Genomic DNA, 21,463 nt, shown 5'->3' with positions numbered 1-21,463 from the left:
TTCTGCTTAGGCTTTTCTTTCTTCTGACATCTTGTATACAAATGCATACTTCCTTTTAGAAGCACCATTGGGATCATACTTCTAAAATGCAGTCAGCTTAAAATCTCTTGGCCATTTTCATTGTGTCAGTCTAACTTCAGAGTCTTTGATCTTAGCCATTCCATTATGTAGCTATACTACAATTTAATCATTCACATCATCGAATATTTCCCACAGCCTTTTACATACATTTTAATTTGTGTCTTTGAGTGTGACCTTAAGATAAAAATCCTAGAAATACATTTGTCATTTAAAGGGTTGAAGATTTATGTGTTAGCAGGATGTGTATAACTACTCCTTATTAACTCAAAAGTTGATCTACAGACAGTAAACAGTCTCTGCAAACCTAATACTACATTAAGCCAAACTAACTCTTCGTTAGAAAGGTAGTTCTTCTGTTGAATAAGCCAGGTTACAGGACTTGTTTTCCTTTACTATTGCCAGACATTGTGTCTTGCTGCATTTTTCATATTCCTTGTATATTTTTTCATCACAGATGGCTGTGTTCAGGGAGCTTAAAGAAAATGCTATATGCTGTTAATGTTTCCAGTCAAAGCTCATAGACAAATAGAAAACTAAAAATTCAAGGGTTGGTTTGTTCTTACCCTTAAGCGAATCAAACTAAAGAAATCTAATGAACAGAATAGGAGACAGTTGTGGCCAAATTTAAAATGAATTGAAACTGGAAACACTACACCACAATGTTAATAATGGTTTTTTTGGGCTTGTGGAATTAGAGTAATTTTTTTCGTTTTTTTCTATGCTTCCTAAGCTAGCCTAATTTGAGCATATAATTTTAAATACCTAAAGAATTGCTATGGTAGCATGTTTAACACATGTAATGCCAAGATATAAGGGCTCTTTACCAAAGAAAAATTTTAAACCACTTCTGTCATTTAATAAACCAATGATATAATTGTTATAAAACTTACTTTAGTAGGATATGAGGCAGCCACACATTTTGCAAACCTGTAATTTGTGATTTACAATTACAAGAATGATGTTCTTCAGCAGTATGTTGACTGTGATATCCCTTTTTTTCTGCATTTGATTTATTTATTGGGAATCATACATTAACAAGGGTTTGCAAAACAGCACTAAATTTTCTCTCTCTGAGAGCTAGCACTAGAAGATGGGGCGCAAAGGGAGGAGAGAAGCAACTTTGTTTTTGTTTTTTCTTTAGCTGTCATCTGGCCTTATGTTCTGCTCAAGAGCTACAGCTGGAATTATTTTATTGCTTTACTCTGTATCCTTTTGCCTCTACACACAAAATTGCTATAGAAGTCTTTGAAAAATAAAAAGTTAGGCACTCACTTATCAACCATAAGAGAATAATTCTTATACCAGCAACTGAGAGAAAAACAGCTTTTCATTGTGCACTATTGGCATGGTTACTTTGTAGACATTACACATTAGCCTGTGCCACCATACAATACTAAAAGCATCGAATGTGAGTATATATAACTGCTATAGATGTTTTTTTTTTAAACTAGAAATCATGCCAGTGATTTTACAGTCTTTGTGCCTATCATATATTAACTTTTTACTCTTGTGGAAGATTTTTGGGATTTCCCACCACCTAATTTTCCATAGTAATTGTTTATCTTCATGTTTCCATAGTAATTGTCACTTTTCAGGGGTTATAACCCAGTCAAAAAAAAAAATAGAAGTTTGTCTAAGTCTGAACACTTTATGCTTAATCATATCCAAATTAAGAAAATGTTTTGGTTATTACTACAGGTTGAGTATCCCTAATCCACAATTCAGAATGCTCCAAAATTCAGATTTTCTTAAGCACTGACATGTGGCTCAAAATAATGCTCAGATTTTGAATTTTTTTATTAGGGTAGGTATATTATATTATATTATACGCATTTATACTTAGGTTGAACATCCCTAATATAAAAGTTAGGTAAGTGATAAGACCCAGTGTGGGCAGAGATGTAAGGAAATGGTTCCTCTGTCTTATACAATTAAGGGGTTTTCAGTTGATAACATAAGTTTACCAAAGGGTAGCTTGGTAATGTAATTGAGTATGTGTATATACTTTATTCAACAATTCCATTTATAGGAACTAATACTAAAGAAATAATACAGGTACACCAAGATATATGTAAAAAGAAGTACATTACAATGCATATAACAGAAATTTGGAAATCTAAATGCCCATAAATAGAGTATTAGCTAAGTAATATATGACATATGCAATACTGGACTTCTCTGCAGCAGTTGCAAAGTGTAACGTGTATACTGATATGGGGAAGGTCCATGGAATGTTAAGAAGTGAAGAAAAGGAGCCCTGTATGGATAGACTAATATAAATGGGATCAAATTGTACATAGCATGTAAACACATATACATGCATTAGGAAATTTAGGAAGATATATGTCAAATAGTAATAGTGGCTATTCCACAGGGGTAGGATTATGGAAATAATTTTTATTGTTTTTATAACTTGAACTTTGAATAACAGTTATTCAGAGATTTTTTTTTGCCAGGTGTGATAGCTCATGCCTGTAATCCCAGCAGTTTGGGAGGATGAGATGGAAAGATTGCTTGAGCCTAGGAGTTCAAGACCAGCCCTCGCAACACAGTGAGACTCTGTCTCTACCAAAAGTAAAAAATTAGCCAGGTATGGTGGAGTGCACCTGTAGTTCCAGCTACTCGGGAGGCTAAGGTGAGAAGATCATTTGAGCCTGGAAGGTCAAGGTTTCAGTGAGCTGTGATCGTGCCACTGCATTCCACCCTGGGCAACAGAGCAAGACCCTGTCTAGCTAACTAGCTAGAGTGTTTAGATTTATTATTGCTTAAGGAGCTCTCTGTATACACTTTTTTCTATTATATCACATTTATTCCTGAGGTATCAATGTGATCTGATTATTGGATATTCGCATGTCACAGATTATAGAATTCTCAGTGTGCACCAGGCATATAGTTCTATGCTCCAGGGATAAAACTTAGGCAGAGTCCCTCCTTACAGGTTGTCCTAGTTCGTTCTAGCTGCTACAGAAAAATCCCATGACTGGGTAGCTTATAAATAAAAGTAATTTGTCACCATTCTTGAGTCTGGGAAGTCCACTCTCAAGGCACAGACTGTGCCTGGTGAGGGCCCACTTTCGGGTTCATAAGTGGTACTTTTTGGCTATATTCTCACATGGTGGAAAGAACAGGACAGCACTCTGGAATCTCTTTTATAAGGACACTAATCACATTCATGAGGGCTCTACCTTCCTAATTGAATCATAGCCCCACCTCCTAATACCATCACATTGGTAATTAGATTTCCACATATGAATTTTGTGGGGGACACAAACATTCAGAATATAGCACTGGTTCATAGGAAGAATGTAAATAAAAGAATACTCAGAATATACGGTGATAGATACATGTAATTTTAAGGTAATTCAAAGAAGAGAGTGAATAACTTGTGAGTGAATCAACAAAGACTTTTTAATGAGTTTGTGGCTGAGGTTAAGCATAAAACAGTTTTTTAGTGGAAAATTTGAAGCATGTCATTGTTGGGCAGAGGAAGCGACTTGTACCAGAAAAATCAGAAGTATGAAACATCAGATGCTAACGGAAAGAAACAGGTACATCAATATTTGTAAAGCAAAGAAATGAGGATGAAAACCAGTAGGAACAAGCCATATTAAGAAAGCATATTGACTCTTTAAGTAACAGAGTGTGTATTCATTTATTCTTTTGTTCATTCTTGGAGTTTCTTATTCACATAAGGAAAGCCACTATGTAATTTTTAATAAGATGGATCCATTATAATACGAATTAAATAACAGATATACATATAAGAGTGAACAGTATGACAGCACCTTGTCTTGGTAAGAATATGGAGCACTCATTGTGGATATATGAATTGTTTAAACCACCTTCGAAAATCATTTTCATTATGAGAACTGGAACATATGTATATCCTGTGACCCAGCATTTCTATTCTTGGATATCTTCTAGAGAAACTCTTGGGTATATATACCATAAGGCCTATAAACTATTATTCCTAGCAACGTTTATTGAAAGAGCCAAAAATTAGAACTGCCCAAACATCCATAGGCAGAGAATAGATGAATAAATTGTAGTGTTCTTATCCAGACTCTGCCACCTAGTAACTTTTATTTTAGGCAAGTTGCTTAATCCCTTTGAATTTTAGTCTCTTCATATGGAATAGGTTGTAATGCTGTGTACCTCAAAAGATGATTGTGAGGATTGAGTTAACCCATGTAAAGTACTTGAGACTGTCTGACACATGGAAAATGCTCAATATATTTCAGCTGTCATTGGTACACAGAGGTCAACATGACTGATTATTGCTACACATGTCAGTGTGAATGAATTTCACTGAAAAAAATTGAGCAAAGAAGTTTCAGAATATCCCATGATATCAGTCAGTTCAAAAGCATCTATAACTAATATTGTTAAGGGATATTTGTGTGGTGAAACTGTAAAGAAGATAAGAAAATGAAAAACAATATGACTTCAAGATAGGGTTTATCTGCTGAGGGTCCAAGTGATACAGGTGGGAGTGCTAATGTGGAGAAACACAAAGGGGTAATTAGTTGTATTGGTTATGTTCACTGAAGTTGGGTGACAAATGTACACGTTCTATTATTATTTATATGGTTATGTGTATAGTCCTTTATACATATAAAATAACTCCTTAGAGAACCCATGAGTCCCCTGGTTCTAGCCTCAACTCCCCAGAACTATATTAATAGTTCGGTGTGTAATAATTTCTGGTATTTTAAAAGTAAAAATATATATACATCAATTCATCCTTCTATCAGTTAGACACATGGGATCATGCCATATTGACTGTTCTGTACCTGGCTTTTTTCATTTAACAATAGCTTGGGAATACTGAAAATATCGTTTTAATCACTGCACAGAATTCTATCATATATTATAATTTTAAACCAGTTCCCTGCTGGTAGAGCCGTAAAATATTTTGATTCTTGTTTTCTTTGTTTTTGTTAAAAAATAGTGCTACTGTGATTGTGTGTGTGTGTCTGTGTGTGTCTGTATATGTAGTCAATCTCTCAGAAATGCTGGGTCAAAAAGTATGAATTTTTTTTTTTTTCCAGTGGCATTGTCAAATTGCACTCTCACCAACAGTGCAAAAAAGTATTTCTATTTCTCCAAACCCTTGCCAACATTGAGTGTTACTACGTATTTTTTTACGTCTTACCTAGTTAGTATATAAAAATGGCATTATACTTTCATGTGTCTTTAATGTTCAGTATGTTTTCATGTACTTACTGTCCATTTCTTTTTCATAGGAAAATAAAATTGGGCTTTATCTTGTGAGTCTCATGTTTCTCAGGGAGAGAGGGCCCATTTCTATGTACTGTGTAAATTATGTACCTTGCAAAAGAGTTCCTTAGCGAATACTTATTCTCCTCCCTGTCCTCCAGTATGTGCCTAGTCTTCCAACAAAGCTTTGGTAATTGGAAACCTTAAGGGGTTTTGAACAGAAAAACCAATTAGATTTGCCTGAAGAATAATGGGACAAAGGCTGGGAGCAAGGAAATCAGTTAGAAACCTACTGAAATAAGACAGGCAAAAAAAGATAATGAGGGCTTTGCATTAAGATGGTGAATAGTGGGTATTGAGAAGAGGAAATGGATTTGAAAGATATTCAGAAGATTACCTTGTTTAGAAAATTATTTTATTGACATAAAGACATATTCTGCATGAATTCAGAAGGATTTGGGCAAAGGTATAGTATGTCTCTCAGTTAATTATTTCAGATGAAGAGGGAAAATGTATTTAAGCTAAAAGTGATTTCATTGATATAGTATATTTGTATTATGCTTTTAAATATTATGATTTATCAGGCACAGTGGCCTGTACCCATCTGTAGTATCAGCTACTAGGGAGGACCAGTTGAGACCAGGAGTTTGAGGCCATCCTGGACAACATAGTAAGACCCTGTCTCTTGAAAAAGAAAGGCAAAACAGGAATAGAATTGATGCTAAACCTGTCTCATTCTAGCAATAATATTAATTCATAAACATGGTAATTGAAAAAAAGATCAGTCTCATTGAGTCACCCCTCCAATAAAGTTTAAAATAATAGCAATTTAAAATATAAAATGATTGTATATCAAAAGTAAGGGAGAAAGTATTCAGTACCTTGATTTTAAAATTATATAAAAGTAAGCTTACAAAATTAGAAAATTAATCATACCATCAAGGAGTATTAACCTTCATTTTATTTCCTTCTAACTTTTTATCTTTTTATGACTGTGATAATACTGTAAATAAAATTTTATATACTGAGTTTTTAACACTAAACATTTCCTACATTATATATTACATTATTCCCAAACCTGATTTCAAATGACAGCACCATATTTCACTTTATGGGCATATCATAATTTGCTTCACCATTCTCTTATTATGGCATGGTTGTTTCTTTTTACTATTAAAAATAGTTCTCTACCTAGAGGAAAAGAAGTCATACGAAAAAGATACTTGCACATGCATGTTTGTAGCAGCATAATTTGCAGTTACAAAGTACGGAACCAGCCCAAATGCCCATCGATCAATGAGGGGATAAAGAAAATGTGGTATACACTCACACACACACACACACACACACACACACACACACACACACACACACACAAACACACATTAACGAATACTACTCAACCATAAAAAGGAAAGAAATAATGGCATTTGCAGCAACCTGGGTGGAATTGGAAACTATTACTCGAAGTGAAGCAATTCAGGAATAGAAAACCAAACATTATAGGTTCTCACTCGTTCTCATATGTGGGAGCTAATCTATGAAGACACAAAGGCATAAAAATGATACGTTGGACTTTGGGGACTCGGAAAAGGGTGGGGGTGGTGAGGGATGAAAGACTATACATTGGGTACAGTGTACACTATTCGGGTGATGGGTGCACCAAAATCTCAGATATCACCACTAAAGAACTTATTCGTGTAACCAAACACCACTTGTTCTCCAAAAAAACTAGTGAAATAAAAAAATAAAAAACTTTAAAACAACAAATAATCTGAGAAAAATACTTTGTGCCTAAAGCTTTTTCCATTTTAGTACTCTTTTCTTTGCCAGATTCAAGAAGTGATCAAAATGTGTGAATGTTTTAAAAGCTTTTGGTACAGTTTATTAAAATTGCTTTCCAGAAAGAGTTGTTCCAGATTTTATTTTACTTCTTTGTGTGTAGATTTAGCAATGAATGAGTATGCCTGTTTTCCTTATCACCACTTCTTAAAAAACTTGTAAATTTAATATGCATTGAAACTTTTAACTTACTGAAAGAGATAATTAGGTAGTAGGAAGATACTTTTTTTCTAGTTTAGGATTCTCTAAAATGTTAATTTGATTCTTACAATTCATGAATAATATATACTTCATTGTAGATTGTATACTTTGCATTTTCAAACAGTCTTTTGTTTGCCATATCAGCCACTTGAATGATGCTTTGGTTATTTTATTCGCTGAGACCCATTTAGGTGTGTAGCTATAAATTCATTGTGCAATATGAACTATTCCTAGTTAATAGGTTAATTCCAGGTACATTGGTAAACATTTAAAAATCGTTTGTTACTTAAATATTACACACAATTTCATGAAGCAACAAACACTTGTGATATTTCCTTTAAAAAAGTATTATTATTTAAAAAGTATTATTTAAAGTAAAATGTGTTAATGTTTAATTTACAGGATATAAATAGAATAACCCAGCTCATTACAGCAAGACACTAAGTTTGTTCATATGCAGATTTGCTTGTCAGCTTTAATTTATAATTTTAACATGACTTCTCAGTTATAATTTAGTAAAAGATAATCTAATTCAAAAAAAGTCTCAATTAAAAGCAATATCTTTTAATTCACTGATACTACTACTAAAACTTACGCTTGTTTATAGTTTTCAATCTCCTGAGCATCCCAACCCTGAGATTGTTTAGGCAGATATTCAATTTGTAATAAAAAGAAATTGTGCACCTGTAATCCCAGCACTTTGGGAGACCAAGGCAGGTGGATCACTTGAAGTCAGGAGTTCGAGACCAGCCTGGCCAACGTGGTGAAACCCTGTTGCTACTTAAAAAAAAAAAAAAAAAAAATTAGCCAGGCGTGGCGGCGGGTGCCTGTAATCTCAGCTACTCAGGAGGCTGAGGCAGAGAACTGCTTGAACCTGGGAGGCAGAGGTTGCAGTGAGCCAAGATTGCATCACTGCACTCCAGCCTGAGCGACAAGGGCAAGACTCCGTTTCAAAAGAAAAAAAAAAATTGTGATTTAGAGAAGTTAAAGTAAGACAAAATTCTAACTTAGATCTTTTCTCACCTATTTTTTTCTCCCAATATTTTCTTCTATTCAGTTTGCTTATGATTTTTGACAATTATTTGAGTCATTTATTTTCAAAAATCTCTGGAACAAATAAATACATTTCCTGAAGTTTTCTGCTCTTCCCACTTTCGATTATGTATTTTGAAAGCATGTTTGCTGGATATCAGTGTTTAGCCAACATTTTTCCAATATTTTATCAGCAACTGTCACAACACGTTGGGACAGCTGTTATGAAAATTGGGTAAAAATGACAGCCAGTTTTGACATAATTTTAAGTGACAGTAGATTCTCAGATGTATTTTTAATAGTTCAATTGCCTACTCCTTGATGCAATAACAGCTTTGAGTTTCAAGAGCATTTTTAATTATTATTATATCCTTGTGATAGCCCAGTGTCATAAAATAGCGTTGGTATTACAGTGATTTTCTAACTGAGTGATTGCATGCCAAAGGAATTAAATGAGACAAGGCTATTTTTTCTCTAGAACAAAAACTAGAACTTGCATTTATACATTTAAAATATCTTAGTCAATTTTGAATTTTATTTGTTAATTTTAGAAGTAGCACCAACAAAATCTTTTAAATCTTTTAAAAAGAAAAGCTTGTGGAAAGTTTGAACCCTTAAAATTGTTAGCCCTACAGTGATTGCTCTGAATTATTTTAGAATAAGCTAGTGAAAGTGCTTCAGCCACTTTTACTTGTATCAGCTTTTTTCTTAAATAATTACACAGTGATGGGAAAAGTAATATCCCATTTCTTTAAAAAATTAAATGAAACAAAGCCCTTCCAGGACTTTGTGTTTTGTAGTGTACTAAATTTTACTTACTTTAACATTTATTTTATATAAATTATTGTTTATGACATTTTAAAAGCATGTCTTTAGTGAGTGTCATTTATTGAGCATATCTCCCAACCTAAGTCTAGTGAGAGTGCATGATTTAAATCCTACATAATCAGCAAGTTGAGGCTAATTTATTCATTCACTTATTCAACACAGTAATAGACTACTGTTGTCTTCTGTCTTTTGACTCACTATCAACAGCAGAGTTCTTGGAACATTTTTTTTTAACTTGCAAACTAAAACATAGATTTGTGTTTTCTTCCTAATAATTTCTGCATTTTCTATGTACATTTATCACTTTTATTATAGTTAAAAACATTATTATAATTAGATAGCTCTTCTACATGACATGGTTAGCCTTTTAGTTCTTCATGTTATTTTTAATAAAGCCTGTTTTTCTCATGAAGTTGAATTTTTCTAAAAGTTCATATTACTGTATTTTGACATAGTTCTAACCACGTACATTTGAGTTTTGGGAATTGCAATTTATAGTGATGGCAGTGATATATACTTACTGACTTGCTAAATACTAATACATTTTTAGTATCTTATTTTGTGGTGGTGGTGGTTTTTATTCTGGCAACTAATGAGTTGAGGGTTGTTCCCAATAGGCAACTGAAGAGGATTCTTCCAGTTCTCTAGTGAAGGATCACCTTTTTCAGCAAGAGACAGTTGTTACCAGTGAGCCTTATAGAAGCTCAAATATAAGACCTTCTCCCTTTGAAGATCTGAATGCCAGAAGAGTCTACATGCAAAGCCAAGCCAATCAGGTAAGAAGATAAAGTATTTTTTCAGCACGTTGTTTATATGTGTAGAAATTGGATGATGTCTTAGATAAGGACATTAAAACCATCTGCCCTTTACCAGACACAGTAAAACAAACAAAAAAAACCAGGATAATTTGATTTATAACAAATCAAATCCAGAGTGAAACAATAAACATATACACCATAAAGTCCTATATGGGTGTAGTGATTGAGCAAGGGGACATCACAAGCATTATTTTACCCCTTATCTCACAGGAGAGCTTTCAATATTTATCATTAATTATGATGTGTTTACTATATGTTTTTATAGATCTCTTTATCAGATTAAGGATAACCTTTTGTTCTTAGAGAACTAAATTTTTATTACATGCTTTTTCCGCAGTAATTGAGGTGATTCTATTTTTTTCTTCCTTTATCCTGTTAAATTGCAGTCATTGGTTTGCAACGTTGCAGTCTTGGAATAAACCCATCTTGGTTGCCATGTGATATATTCATTATACACACACACATACATATATACATACACATTCAAGCATGCGGATTTGTCAGTATTTCATCTTGGATTTTTATGTCTGTGCTTATAAAAGAGATCAACATAATTTTTCTTCCTTATAATATTTTTTTTCCTTTTTTTTTGAGACAGAGTCTCACTCTGTCGCCCAGGCTGGAGTACAGTGGCATGATCTCGGCTCACTGCAACCTCTGCCGCCTGGGTTCAAGCGATGCTCCTGCCTCAGCCTCCCGAGTAGCTGGGATTACAGGCAGCTGCCACCACACCTGGGTAATTTTTTTGTACTTTTTAGTAGAGATGGGGTTTCATCATCTTGGTCAGGCTGGTGTCGAATTCCTGACCTCGTGATCCACCCACCTCAGCCTCCCAAAGTGCTGGGATTGTAGGCGTGAGCCCTGCACCCGGCCCTTTACAATGTTTTTATCAGCTGTTGCTATCAGGGTATGCTGGCTTTATAAAATAAGTTGGACAGTATTTCTTTTTTGCATGTATGGAAGAGTTTAAGATTGGTTGTTATTTCTTTCTTAAAGGTTTGGTAGAATTCCCCAGTGAAGCCATCTGGGCCTGGATTTTTTTTTTTTTTTAGATGGTTTTGAACTATGGAATTTTAGTTTCTTTAACAGGCACAGGACTATTCACGTTTCCTAATTCTTTTTGTGTCAGCTATCACAAGTTATAGTTTACAGTAACTTTGTCTATTTCATCCAAATTTTTAAGTTCATTGGCATAAATATATCCCGTTTTTGGTTGCTGATATTGAAAATATGTGCCTTCTCTCTGATTATTCTTGCTTAGGAGTTGATCATTTTTAACCTTTTCAAAGATAACTTTTGGATTTTTTACTTTTTTAAATGTTTGTTTTCTATTTCATTGATTTCTGCTTCTATTTGCCTACACTATTAAGTTTTAGCTTTTCTTGGTTTTAGATTCTTGTGAAAGCTTAGTTTCTTGATTTTTGTTTTCAGCTTTTTTCCTCTTTTTCTCTCTTTTTCTAATGTAGGTATTTAAGGCTATAAAATTTCATTTAAGTGCTCTATCCACATTTTACAATATTTTCTAGTTTATTCATTTTTAATGGAAAATTTTAGACATACCAGAGGGAGAATGAATAAAGGAGTGAACTACCATATGCTATTCTGCTTCCAATACCCATCATTGGCAAAATGATGATATGCCGTATTTTTACCATTTTTCAGAAATGGGTTGTTTCATTTCTAAATATTTGGGGTTTTCTAGTTTTCTCTTTAATGTTACAAATAAAGATGATTTCATGTATGACTTCATTTTTTTGATATTTGTTGGAACTTGGTTGATGGCCCAGCATATAGTCAGTGTTTTTTGTTGTTGTTGTTGTTTTATTTTTGAGATGGAGTCTCACTCTGTTGCCCAGGCTGGAGTACAGTGGCGTGATCTCAGCTCACTGCAAGCTCCGCCTCCCGGGTTCATGCCATTCTCCTGCCTCAGCCTCCCGAGTAGCTGGGACTACAGGCGCCTGCCACGATGCCCAGCTAATTTTTTGTATTTTTAATAGAGATGGGGTTTCACCGTGTTAGCCCGGATGGTCTTGATATCCTGACCTCATGATCCACCCACATCGGCCTCCCAAAGTACTGGCATTACAGGCGTGAGCCACCGCGCCTGGCCCAGTGTTTTATGTACATTCAAAAAGAATGCACATTTTTAGTAGTTGGGTATAGCAGCCTTTTTGTTAAATCGATCCTTTTGTCATTATGAGATATCCTCCTTGGTCTCTAGTAATACTTCTTGCCTACAAATACTTTGTTGATGTCTGATTACATCAATTTTCTTCTGGTTAGCACTTTCACAATAGTTTTTTTTGTTTGTATTTTTCCTTTTACTTCCAACATTTCAGACCTCTCTTTTAAACCATATATAGTTGGGTTTGGGTTTTTTATTTTCCCCAGAGTGTCTTTGTCTTTTAATTGGAGTATTTAGTTCATTTACTTTTACTACAATTATTGATATAAATCTACCATTTTATTCATTTTTTATTTGCCCCATTTGCTGTGTTTTTTTCCTTCACTGTGCTTATTCAAATATATTTAATTACTTGATTCTCATCCCTTTATTAGCTAATTAGTAATACAGTTGTTCAGTATTTTTAGTGATTATCCTAGAGATTACAAATGTATCTTGCCTCCTTAAAATCTATCGTGTATTAATGTTTTACCATTTTCAGGATAATGCACAGATCTACAGTATCTTAACTCAATTTACCTCCTTTTTACCTTTTATGTAATTGTCATTACAAACTTTATCTCTATAAAATTTAAAACCTTGCAAAAATATTTTAAACAGTCAGCATTCATTTAGGTTTATTCACCTTTTTATGACTTTTGACATTCTTCAATACCTTATGTATTATACTTCCATCTAGGATCATTTGCTGTTTATTGGTGCTTGCTGAACCTCAGTTTTCATTTATCTGAAAAAAAATCTTTTATTTCCTTCGTTTTTGAAGGATGTTTTGCTTTTCATTGAATTCTGTTATAATTTATTTTCTTTCATCAATTTAAAAAATGTAATACCATTGAGAAGTTTCTGCCCTTCCTATTAAGAAATAATATCTTTATTGTTTTCAGATGTTTTATTATGCTATACCTAGGTATTAGGTTATGTATTTTGTTTTGGGTGTATAGAGCTCCTGGAGTCTGTGACTTCATGCCTTTGAACAGATTTAGGAATTTTCAGCCAGTAGCTCTTTAAATGTTGTTTGAAGCTCAGGGAGAGTTAAAGACTGGAGATAAATTTTGGAAATCATTATCAGAGAAAGAAAATTGAAACTATGGGGACAGTTAGAATTACTTTGGTAGACTATGTTCTATTTTAAAACTATTAACAGTAGGGAATCACTAAATATTGAGTCAGTGAGTTAAGAAAGAGCAGTCACATTAGACGAACCAGAAAAGGGTGTCTCAGAATCCTGGGGAGGACAGTGATGGAGTAAGGAAAGGAGATGATGGAGTAGTTAGTTAATATTTTACAGCAATAATGCCCCAATAAAATTCAAATTCATTTCTATAAAGGTAATTGATAACTGTACCACATTTTCAGTGGGATTAAGAGGTGTGCATGACTGGAGAGGAAACAAAGATGATGTTTGCTAGCCACTTCTCTAGAAGCTTGACTGCAAAAGCCTTCCTTAACAAATAGATGGAGTTCGAGGGTGCAGGGTCAAGAAATGAATATGGTCATAAGATGAAGAAAGTGGAGAAATTAAAAGATTCAGGACAGAGAGAAATTGATAGAGAAAGGTGCAACAGAGACTGTAAAGACAGGAGAATTGCATGAGAAGAGAGAGGTGCAAGTGAAGTTTAGGTAGAGTTACAGATTTGCTATGGAGACAGAAAGTTAATGAAATTCAAACTTGATAAATTCAGCATTGTGGGCCGTACTATTCTTGTCCTAAAGTCTTAAAAGTGGGTAGAGAGAGAACAAAAAAACTTCTAGATCATCTAGGACCTTTTCTTCCAGCAACTCTCATACCATAGCAAGTACAGTTTGAATTATTCAAGGTAGACATGGATTGTAAAAGTCTCCAGGTAAGTCTCCCAGGCTCCCTGTAGCTTTATTTTTCACTGATCGTTATTATTAATTTTTATCATAGCTGGTAACTACTATGTGCTAGATACTGTTTTAAGTGCTTTACTTATGTGTAACTCTTAATCCTCACAACAAACTGGCCAACTGGCCAACTACCTAATTTTAGTGATTAACAATTATCTGTAGTTTATGTATGTTGTCCAAATTTATTATGAAATTTTATAAAAAATTAAAGAAAAATTAAGAAAAAAATTGCAAGCCAGTTTTACCTTGAGCAAAATAATTGCAAGAATAAAGGCTAAAAGCAATCTGCATGTTTTCACTAGAGATTTTGGGATATTAAAATGAACCCACTAGGAGTCATATTTGCTTATAAACGTCCAGGCATCCTATGAGACAGTTGAATCTGGAGATAACTCATTTTAACAGTTTTTAATACAAAATATATTCCCACATATTGAGTGGGCAGAAAAACTCATGTCAACGTAGGAGAGAGGTAAAGTATGCATATCCTGAACTAAGTCACTGATTCATACAGTTGAGCAGGGAAAGAAAACACGGTGAATGGAACACAGGGACGTTATGATATACCAGTATTCCTCATCCCAGGCCCAGGGAATTTATTTGGCCTACCTTCTTTGAAAGAACTATAAATTTAAAGGTGTTCTTTTGATTAATGGGGAAAAAGAACTGAACTCTTCTCCCAAAATAGTAATGGCGGTTATGATGGGGTGGTTGAATAATGTAGTTATCAGGTAGAAAGCACAAAAAGTGCTAAATAACTACAGAGAGAGATGTGAACAACATTTGGCAGACAGCTCTTAGCTTTGGGATTATGACATGGTCTCTAGAGCCTATTCTGTTTGGGTCTGAATTCCAGCTTCTTTACTTACTGGCTGTGTGGCCTTGGACAAGTTACTTACGTTCTTTGTGCCTTAGTATCCTCATCTGTAAATTGGTATAATATCAGTATCTACCTCCTAGAGTTGTTATGAATATTAAATAATGTTTTATATATAAAGCACTTAGGAAAAACGTCAAATAAATAGAACAATAATACTTGTAATTGATACTTTTTCTTATCTCCAAGGTTGATGTGACTTAGAGAAACAAGGGTTATATTATATGAATTTTCATAACTAGATGTTTACACATTTGCTGATGTTATAATTGGTGAACTTCTCAATTTAATAGGAATTATAATGGAATGGTTTTCTCTTTTAAAGCTGCGGTAGACTATAGCTATACGTATAGTAAAGAAATATTGTAGAAGTTTCTTAATAGGAATAAAACACAGTATGATTCAGCACAGTGCTGTTAGGATAGTGTAGCAGTTGTCCATTTGTATGTGACCCAGAAGGCCTCACAGGATGAGTTTTCCATAGTACAGAATCTGGCCCTCAGCTTGCAGACCAGACACCTTATTTTCATAGGATACTAGAACTAAAGTCATTTTCAGAGATTCAAGTAATTGAGTTTAAGAAAATGATAGGTGAAAATCAGAACATAAAATTTGATTTCAACCGTCCTGAGGACTGTAGTTACTTGTAGTAGCGTGATTAACACATTCTCTACCAAAAATAGGTCTTTATGAGATCATCACTGAAAGCTAGCTTGGTGAGTGTAAATGCTCAACAAAATAACTATGTCCTTTGAATGTTTAATAACATTCAACTGGGGTAAATTGATGGGTCCTTTTCTACAACAGAGGAACAGCCTTGCCAAAAGGACTAGACAGTTGCCTTGCTGAACTATAAAGAGTAAGCTAGCAAGTTAACTTACTAGTTTTATGAATGCTGCTAGAAGACATGGCTGCTGGGTCAGAGACAAAGGACTTTGTTATTCTTCACAGTACAATAGTAGCATGAGCTTCATGTTTGTGTTGATTTCCCTTGCTCCTGCAAATCCCATGGGAATGATGCTCAGAAATACGTTGTCCGCTCGGTGGGTTTGCATCCCAGCTTTGGAACCCTGAACTTAGGGAAGCCAAGTCTTTTATAATGACTTTTAATGCAGTTCAATAGCCTGCCTTACTTGCTGAGGAAGGAGATACTGTCTTTGTTATACTGGACACTAAACAAGCCTGTTTCCAAAGGGGAAACACTATGTCTTTCAAGGGTTTCACTGTACAGATGTCCTTGAAAAGACAGTTCAAAACAAAAGGCCGGTAGTGCATATGCTCACTAGATCTGCAGAGATGGGACCCATAAAGAATTATCAACTGCGTTAGCTTAGGTTCCCTTAGTAAAGCTTCAATAGGCATTGCTAGTGTTTGTCTTTGACTCGTTGTTTAATGCTTTGAAGAGCTAGTAAATCTTTTGAGGCCAGGCATGGTTGCTCACCCTTGCAATCCCAGCACAATGGGAGGTTGAGGTAGGAGGATCACTTGAGACTAGGCATTTGATACCACCTGGGCAACATAGCAAGACTCCATCTCTAACATATAAATTTATATATACATATATACGTGTATATATATATACATTTATATATACATATATGTATATATACACACGTATATATGTGTGTATATATATAATATATAATTATATATATATATAAATTAGCTGGGCATGGTGGTACACACCTGTAGTCTCAGCTACTCAGGAGTCTAAAGCAGGAGAATTGCTTGAGCCAGGGAGGTCCAGGCTGCAGTGAGCCACGCACACCCTTGCACTCAATCTGGGTGATAGAGTAAGACCTCGTCTCAAAAAAAAAAAAAAAGAAAAAAATCTTTTGGATGGATAGATACATTGTTTCAAAGTCTTAAAGGCCTGGAAGCCATTATATAGTTCTTTAACTCAGTTTCTTTTACTTTCACATTACCGGGTTCATTTCACTAGACAAATATGACAGCATATGTCAGAGATTTATGACATGTTTAATACATAAAAAAGAATATATTCACTGAATACTTGAGAAACCACCAAACAAAACAGGAACACTCCCAATCTATACCTTTGCTTTCATCCTAGAGGTAACTATTTGCTGGAATTGTATTTGTCTGACATTCTCATGCTTTCCTTGATAGTTCTAAAACTTGTTTCTTTTTATTCTCCCAATTGGATATTTTAGTTGTTTTCAGGTTTTTGTTGTTATAGGCATACTGCTAGTACAAACTTTCTTGTCCGCAACTATTCATGTGCATGAGTTTCTTTAGAGTATTTAGCATTTGATTTTTGACATTGATGTGCTACAGAAGGTTCTGGGACAAATTGGACTTTAGGATTGATGTGTATGTACCGTGCGTACAGGGAATATGTATTGAGTATTTGAAAGACTTTGGAAATAACTGTGATTGTTCCCTTACAAATGGATTTTAACTGCATCCTCTCATGTGGCCTTTTGCTAGGTAATCAAATGTTCTGTGTCACTTGCCTGTATATTCTGGATTCAGATCTTTCTGAGTTTTATTTGCGGCTAGTATCTCCTAGTTTGTGATTATTTTTCACTCTTTGTGGTGTTTTGGTGAACAGACATTATAAATTTTAATGCAGTTGAATTTATGATATCTTTTATTATTTTTACAGACCCCTCCCTATCCTTATCTTAAAGATTTTCTTCCTAATCTAAATGTTCTAAAGTTTTCTCTTTAATCCACTTTAAATTGATTTCTATGGTAGGGATCAAATTTTATTTTTCCACATAGGTTACTAATTGTCCCCTCACTGTTTATTGGAGCCTTTCTCTGCACTGATACGCAGTACCATATCCGTCACGTCAGATTGCTATGTACGTTTGAGTATTTCTGATGTCTCTAATCGAAATTAGTACCACATTGTCATCTTTACTCTAGAAATGTTGTAGCTCTATAATAACTTAATATTTGTAGAGAAAGTGCCTAACTTTGTTATTCCTCTTGGATGTTTTTTTTTTTTTCCCCCAGATTTGGCTATTTACCGTTTTAAAAAAATTAGAACCAACTTGTCAAATCTGGTGACGAATCCTTTTGTGGTTTATATTTGAATTGCTCTGAATGTGTATATTAGTTTAGGGGATAATTTATCATCTTATTTGTGAATATGATATATCCCTCTGTTTAGCTCTTTTTCTGTTTCTTTACATAAAACTTTGCATTTTCTTTGTGAAAGGATAATACATATTTTATAGTGTTATTTCTTTGTACCATTTTTATTGTTTTATTATAAATGGAATCCTTTTAAAATTTAATTGTGACCAGCTTTGAAGAAGCATCTCTTACGACTTTTTCAGCTGATAAATTTTCCTGAAGATTATAGCAAAAGTACCAAATTTTGAGGATATTAAAAAGCAGAAATTAATTGGGGTGTAACTTATCACATCTGTTTTTAGTAAGTGTGAAAAGGTCAATATTGTCCGTTTATTTGTCTTTTCACTTAGAGATTGTGTGAGAGAGCTAATATTCAGATACCCTATTGACTCAGGTAGTTTTCAAAGTGTGTATTGTTTAAGTGATGTGTATGACTTTTTTCTGAGACAGTGGTGAGAAAATGGACATTTTTACTCTTTAAAATAGTTCTTAGAAATACATATTTAATATACTAGTTGAGGTCATTGTATTGTACCAGGAAAGAAAATTGTTCTCTCTGCTTCCTTTTGTGTAATGTTCTTCTGTTTTTCACTTGACCAAATACCTAGCTTATTCTGTGTTTCCTTGAAGTCACATTTCCTTTCATGCCTTCCCAGACCACTTAATCCATAGTTATTTCCTCTTGTTAATTTCTAAATTCTTACATATTCTACTTATAAACATAGAATGGCCTCCATATTGTATCATTAAATGCAGAAACCAAGGGCACAGTACAAAGGGTCCTATTTTAAAGGTGTGTGTATGTGTAAAAATTTTTGGAAGACACTAAAATAATTTTTTTTATGATAGTTAGCTTTTAAAACTGGGACTGAAAGGTCTAAGATGGAAGGAAGATTTTTACTTCATGTGCTTTTATACTATTTGAAAATTTTGCTATCTGCATGTATTACTATTTATTTTCAGGGTTATAGTTTTTATTAAGTATATAACAGTAGGAGTTGGATCAAAATTATCTGGAAAAATAAGAAGTAAACAAGATTGCCAAAATGTTGATGATAACTGAAGCTAGATAATAGACCCGTGGTGATTCATTACATTATTCTCTCCTTTTATGTATATTGGAATTTTTCACCATAAAATTTTAAAAATTAAACATTCATACATTTTAGCTGTAATTTAGGTCTGAAATGGGCTTTGCAATTCAAAACACTTGTAAATGTATCAGGACACTAAAGATTCCTATTTTTTCATTGCTATGTAATTCACCTACCACCAAATCATCCTTTAAAAAAGTATATAATTTGGTGGTTTTTATTACATTCACAAGCTTATGCAGCCATCAGCAGTATCACATTCCATATCACTTCCCAAAAAACCCACACTGATTATCAGTCATTGCCACTCCTTCCCTATTCCCAGCCCCTGGCAACCATTATTGTGACATGTGTAACTACTTTATTTCTTTTCGTGGTTGAATAATATTCCACTCTATGGATTTACTACATTTTGTTTATCCATTCATTAGTTGATGAGTATTTGGGTTGTTTGTACTTTTTCGACTATGTATTCATTACTTGTTAAAGTTTAAATGTGTAAGAAAAGACCTACAGTTTTTGTTTGTGTTTTAGGTGGGGGGAAATAATTATATTTTATTCTGAAAACCGTTTTTGAAAAACTTTACTGCTAATAGGTTATGAGGTTTTGGAATATACACTGTACATAGTTTCATTAAAAGTAAAAAATTCTTGTGTCATTTAAGTAGAAATTGTTTGTATTTTAGATAACATTTGGTCAGCCAGGCTTGGACATTCAGAGCAGAAGTATGGAATATGTACAGCGGCAAATATCCAAGGAATGTGGAAGCCTAAAGTCCCAAAATAGGGTAAGTAATGTTAGTTTATCTTCTGATTTGGAATTTAACTAATTAGTATATAGGTGAAGTTTTCCAGTCTTTCTAATTCTCCATATAGTTGAATTGCACTAAAAAGTTTTTCATTGTGTAAATTTGCTGCATATGTGCTTATAAACGCCATTAGTTAAAAACTTTCCAAACTTCTCATTCGAGTCTAAAAGATTGCTGGAGCTTTTCGTCAGATAGAACCAAAAAGAATTATATATTGTTAATTTAATAAACTGTATCTGTCATCCCACCTTTAGCTCAGACCTAAAAATTTTTTAACCCTAATTCCATATATCTGGGGAACAGAAGTGTACCCCAAACTGAGTCAGATGCTTACTTGTAGTAGACTAGTCACTATGTCCAGGAACTGGAGCTAAAGATACAAATTTGTCTAGTTAGAAGCCTGCATTTATGGATGATGGAAGGGGTCAAAAGACTTAATTTTGTTCTTTGGCCTCAAAGAGCCAACCTTCCCAGAAGGGTTGTGGAGGTAGGGATATTTTACATCATTTTTCAGAGACTTTTTGTGTACCAAAGCTATAAACATGTATGTCTTTGTATTAATTTGCTAGGACTCCCACAACAAAATACTACAGACTGGGTAGCTTCAACAACAGAAATTTATTCTCTTAAAATTCTTAGAAGTCCAAGATCAAAGTTGTTGGTAGGTTTGGTTTCTTCTGAGTACTTTCTTCTTGGCTTGCAGGTAGCTGCCTTTTCACTTTGCCCTCACATGGTCTTTCCTCTGCACATACATCCCTGGTGTCTTTCTCTGTGTGTCCAAATTTCTTCATAAAGAAAACAGTCAGATTGGATTAAAGTCTCTCCTAAGGGCCACATTTTAATTTAGTCACCTCTTAAAAGGCTCTGTCTCCAAATACAGTCACATTACTGGAGGCTAGGGCCTCAACATATGAATTTGAAGAGGACATAAGTCAGACCATAACATTTTGTCCTTTGTCCCCAGATTCACACCCTTCTCACATGCAAAATACATTCATCCTCATCCCAACAGCCCCAAAGACATAACCCATTCCAGTATCAACTCTTAAGACCCAAATCTCATTCAAATAACATCTTTCAATCAAGTGTGGGTAAGGCGAGGTACTTATATCTTGAGGCAAAATTCGTCTTCAGCTATGAACCTGTGAAATTTGTAATTTCATAGTACAAATACTATGATAGGATAGGTTAGAGAATATCATGATAGGAAAGGTACAGGATAGGCATTCCTATTCAAAAAGTGAGAAGTTGAATGGAAGAAAGATGTCATGGGTCCCAAGCAATTCCAAAACCTTACAATAATTCCATTAGATTTTTAAACCTTTTAAAATATTTTAAGATTTTTTTAAAAAGATTTTAGGATTAAGAATAATCCTTTTAGTTTTAATGTTCTGCCCTCTGGGCCCGCTGGAATGGTAGCCCCACCCTCTCAGCTATAGGTGTCAGCATTGCCCCCAGGGCTCTGGGCCGCTAAAGCCTGGCCCACTGACACTGAGGAA

At 34.2% G+C, this 21,463-nt stretch overlaps 1 protein-coding gene across 2 annotated transcripts in view; it reads left to right on the top strand.

The window, feature by feature from the left end:
* LOC105492574 (sprouty related EVH1 domain containing 1) overlaps window positions 1-21,463 on the top strand; it is a 103,564-nt gene that overhangs the window by 74,582 nt on the left and 7,519 nt on the right. For both annotated transcript variants that reach the window (XM_011759812.3, XM_011759809.3), the window contains 2 exons: window positions 9,822-9,980; window positions 19,842-19,943. In XM_011759812.3, coding sequence (XP_011758114.1) covers window positions 9,822-9,980; window positions 19,842-19,943 — 261 coding nt within the window. The remainder of the gene's footprint in view (window positions 1-9,821; window positions 9,981-19,841; window positions 19,944-21,463) is intronic.

Source organism: Macaca nemestrina, chromosome 7 (genome assembly GCF_043159975.1).
Source record: "Macaca nemestrina isolate mMacNem1 chromosome 7, mMacNem.hap1, whole genome shotgun sequence".
Classification (NCBI taxonomy): Eukaryota; Metazoa; Chordata; class Mammalia; order Primates; family Cercopithecidae; genus Macaca; species Macaca nemestrina.
Note: the sequence above shows the minus strand (reverse complement) of the source record. Positions and strands in the feature narration are given on the sequence as shown.